This window comes from Misgurnus anguillicaudatus, chromosome 24 (assembly GCF_027580225.2).
Source record: "Misgurnus anguillicaudatus chromosome 24, ASM2758022v2, whole genome shotgun sequence".
In the NCBI taxonomy this organism is placed as follows: Eukaryota; Metazoa; Chordata; class Actinopteri; order Cypriniformes; family Cobitidae; genus Misgurnus; species Misgurnus anguillicaudatus.
This window is the reverse complement of record NC_073360.2, coordinates 3535009-3536764: the sequence shown is the minus strand read 5'-3', so window position 1 is coordinate 3536764 and position 1756 is coordinate 3535009. Positions and strand designations below refer to the sequence as shown.

The 1756-nt window shown below is 32.3% G+C and overlaps 1 protein-coding gene across 1 annotated transcript; it reads right to left on the bottom strand.

The window, feature by feature from the left end:
* Nucleotides 1–347: 347 nt before the first annotated feature.
* On the bottom strand, nucleotides 348–1424 carry LOC129437403 (olfactory receptor 52L1-like). Its single transcript, XM_055195531.2, has one exon. The coding sequence runs from the start codon at nucleotides 1344–1346 to the stop codon at nucleotides 522–524; it is 825 nt and encodes a 274-aa protein (XP_055051506.2). The 5' UTR covers nucleotides 1347–1424; the 3' UTR covers nucleotides 348–521.
* Between the last annotated feature and the right edge of the window lie 332 nt (nucleotides 1425–1756).

The following is a 1756-nucleotide window of genomic DNA, read 5'->3' as shown; positions in this document are numbered from 1 at the left end:
AACAACTAAAAAGGGATGTAATGAAGTAGCTGCTGTTTGTGCTTTGCTATTTTATTTTTCTAAATAAAAAATATTAAATATATGCCAGTTAAAAATTGTATTCACACCTTGTGTCAATTACATGTGCATTTAAGGTGTCATGGTTTTCCAGATTTGTTTGAAAGGTTTAATGTTCTAACACTGCAATCTGTGGGTTGGAGCCATTATTCATAAAAACACGCTCTGTTCCTTTAAATCATGAAGTATTTATAACATTTTTAAAGTAGTATTTCATTTTTAAACATTATTATATTGTATATGTAATTAATGTACCAACAACAATACAGTACATGAACATGTAATACATGTATTAGACAGATATAGGCAGCAGTATTAGAAACATACAGTATATTGTTATATAGGCTACAACAAAAAAGAAAAATGAAGGACACCAAATGTGAGTCAACAGAAAAAAATACAATGACTGACTCTTAAGGTAAAATTGCAAAATAATAACATTATCATATAAATGCATGGCTGCCTCAAGTAGAACTTGTGAATTTTTTTAACGTGACCTCCTTTATTTTCTGAGTTTTTACCCCATAGATAATTGGATTAATTATAGGGGACAGAATAAGCACATACAAAGATATTACTACACGTACAGTGTGAGGCACATGTTGCATATTGAACAGACTTTGGAACATTTCAAAGCAACCACCAATTACAAAGTTTAGCAATGCAACTAGATGGGGAACACATGTGCTGAATTTAACTCGCCCTCCTTTTGACAGCTGCAAACAGATAAGAATGATCCTTACATACGTATAGAAAATAATGACAACCAGCATAACTGTAAGACATAACTGTAACATCATAACTCCACCATATATGTTAAAACTTAATGTGTCAGAGCATGCCAACTTCACAAAAGAAAAATTATCACAGTAGACTTTTTCAATGATTTCTCCACAAATGTTAAGTTGAGCTGTCATTGCGATAGTGATGGTGTTTCTGGCAAAAGGCAAAAGCCAAGAAACTGCAATACCAACAACCACTTTTCTGGGGGTGACTATTTTTTCATACTGTAAAGGATAACATATAGATATATATCGATCATAAGCCATAACCGTAAGATTTGTTATGTCACAGCCACCATAGGTATAAATAGAAAATATTTGCACAAGACAAGGAAGCCATTTGATTTGATAATCCCTTGTCATAATCTTAGTCAAAACAAAAGGTGCAAAAGCAGAGGCACCATATAAATTAATACATGCCAAATTGCAAATAAAGAGGTACATTGGTTTATGTAGCACTCTTTCAACACATATTATATATATGAGTAAACAGTTTGAAATGATCATGACTGGATATAGTAAAGATAACACAGCCACAAAAATATATCTCTGCTCATATATTCCTCTGTATCCATCCAGTATGAAGGAAATATTTTTCATGACAGCTCAATTCCTAAATTAAGAAAACATTAAAAGAGAGAGAAAGAGAGAGAGAGAGAGAGAGAGAGTTAAAGAAAGATACTGAAACAGACAAAACCATACAATTCAATATAATAAATACATAAAAAAAAACATTACATGTACTATGTGAATCTGCACTGTCTTTGCCTTTTGACAAATGACTGCACGTAACCAAAAACCAGTACATTTAAAGGTTGGCAACTGAAAAAACAAATGCAAATCCGTGATGCTTCAGTACAAAAACCAAAGGGCGTATATACTGCTATCATGCAGCATTATAATGTCTTGTCCCTGTT